Source organism: Trypanosoma conorhini (genome assembly GCF_003719485.1).
Source record: "Trypanosoma conorhini strain 025E chromosome Unknown Tco_14.4_contig_00855, whole genome shotgun sequence".
Lineage (NCBI taxonomy): Eukaryota > Euglenozoa > Kinetoplastea > Trypanosomatida > Trypanosomatidae > Trypanosoma > Trypanosoma conorhini.
Genome location: NW_021704908.1, coordinates 3,690 through 5,167, shown reverse-complemented (window position 1 = coordinate 5,167; position 1,478 = coordinate 3,690). Strand labels below are relative to the sequence as shown.

The window sequence follows — 1,478 nt, the reverse complement described above, 5'->3', positions numbered from 1 at the left end:
GCGACCCCCTCCCGCACGCACTCCTTCAGTCGGCAAAGGAGGAGGAGGAGGAGGAGGAGGAGGAGGAGGAGGAGGAGGAGAAGGAGGGCGGCGTCAACGTGTCCACAGCTCCAGGCTGCTCGCCCGGTGCGTGCAGCCCAAGCAACACACGGAGCAGGCGCACACACGCCCAGGATGGCAACCCAGCAAGAGGCAGAAGCCTCCACATCGTTTGCCCGAGGCCCTCAGAGACGAATTCGGCTGCACCCACTGCGGCGGCACACCAGCCAGAACGACGCCATGCACAAAAAGAAAAAAAGCGAGGGAAACACTGCACAAACGCAAAAAAAAATAAAGAAGAAGAACAGCATAAATTCGGTTTGCCCCACGATCTATGGGCGGTGCTGGGCACCAACCCATTGCTGTCGCCGCTGGTAAACTTACCTCGGCCTGCAAAACCACACACTGCTTGGCCCAAACTCCCCCTCCACACACACAGCGATAAACTAGACCAAAAGACATTTTCAGTTGTGGTTATTGTTGGCACACACCCAATCCACAAGCTGTAATTATTCCTGCTGCAATCTCTTACACACACACACAAACGAAAAGAAGTTGCCACTGTGTTCCCACTGGCCACAATGCGTTTTCAGCGCACGGCAGAGTACTTTCTTAGTTATTGCCTGCACTATTCACACACAAATAGGCAACGATGCAAAAAATATTCCCCAAAAGGCATTTTAACATGAAGGGAAGACGGCTAATTATTATTGTTGTTATTTAGTTGGTTGCCCCTCTGGCTGCTGCTCGCTTTGGTCGTCTTTTTTAGGTACTAAATCCTCCTCGGATACCCTCACCTGGTACTGGTGTGCCTCTTCGTCCCGGGAGCTCGCAGCTTTCTCTTCCTCATCTTCTTCCCGCTTCCGCCTCTCTTCTCTCCGGTCTTCGTTTTCTCCCGCGACGGCATTACATTCCTGCCACTTGTTTATCGGCGCACTCCCGCCATGCCGCACGTAAATAATTTCCCACGACAAGTCTGCGGCAAACGCCTCCCAGCCGTTAAAATACTGCGCCATGCATTCACTGAGCCGCCTCACAGTGCCGGGTTGGGTGTGGCGCCCGCCCCTCACAGTCGTCTGCAGCCCAACCGCCGTCTTCCGCGGTGCGTCCACGAAGAAAAAGGCGTCCATCAGCGGAAAGCCTCTTGCGCTCGGTACGTACAACGCCCCACACTCCACATCAACCTTTGGGGGATTGACTCCCCGTGGGGCCAGTACGACTGGCCTGCTTGGATGCTTCTCGGGGTGCGATTGCAGCACACACGGCCGTGCCTCACGTCCCCTTGGCGCCCTCAGCTCTTCAAGTCTCTCTTTTATATTAACCACAAAGCCCCCAATCGTGAATGCGTGCACGCCGTACACTTCCAGGCCCTCTGACAAACACGAATCCTTCAACCTGAATAGTTGCCGCAAAACATCATCCTGCTTGCCCACCTTTGC

At 54.8% G+C, this 1,478-nt stretch overlaps 2 protein-coding genes across 2 annotated transcripts in view, besides 1 other annotated feature; both read right to left on the bottom strand.

The window, feature by feature from the left end:
• Positions 1-36: 36 nt before the first annotated feature.
• Positions 37-87: a microsatellite.
• A 668-nt stretch (positions 88-755) lies between these two features.
• On the bottom strand, positions 756-1,169 carry Tco025E_08719 (retrotransposon hot spot (RHS) protein; the record flags this gene model as incomplete). Its single annotated transcript, XM_029375562.1, has 1 exon — positions 756-1,169. One exon carries the CDS (start codon positions 1,167-1,169, stop codon positions 756-758), a length of 414 nt encoding a protein of 137 aa, XP_029224462.1.
• A 260-nt stretch (positions 1,170-1,429) lies between these two features.
• Tco025E_08718 (retrotransposon hot spot protein (RHS)) overlaps positions 1,430-1,478 on the bottom strand; it is a gene marked incomplete at both ends in the record, with an annotated part of 1,278 nt that continues 1,229 nt past the window's right edge. Inside the window, one exon of the mRNA XM_029375561.1 lies at positions 1,430-1,478. This exon is cut by the window's right edge and continues 1,229 nt beyond it. Within this exon, the coding sequence (XP_029224461.1) occupies positions 1,430-1,478 (49 nt within the window).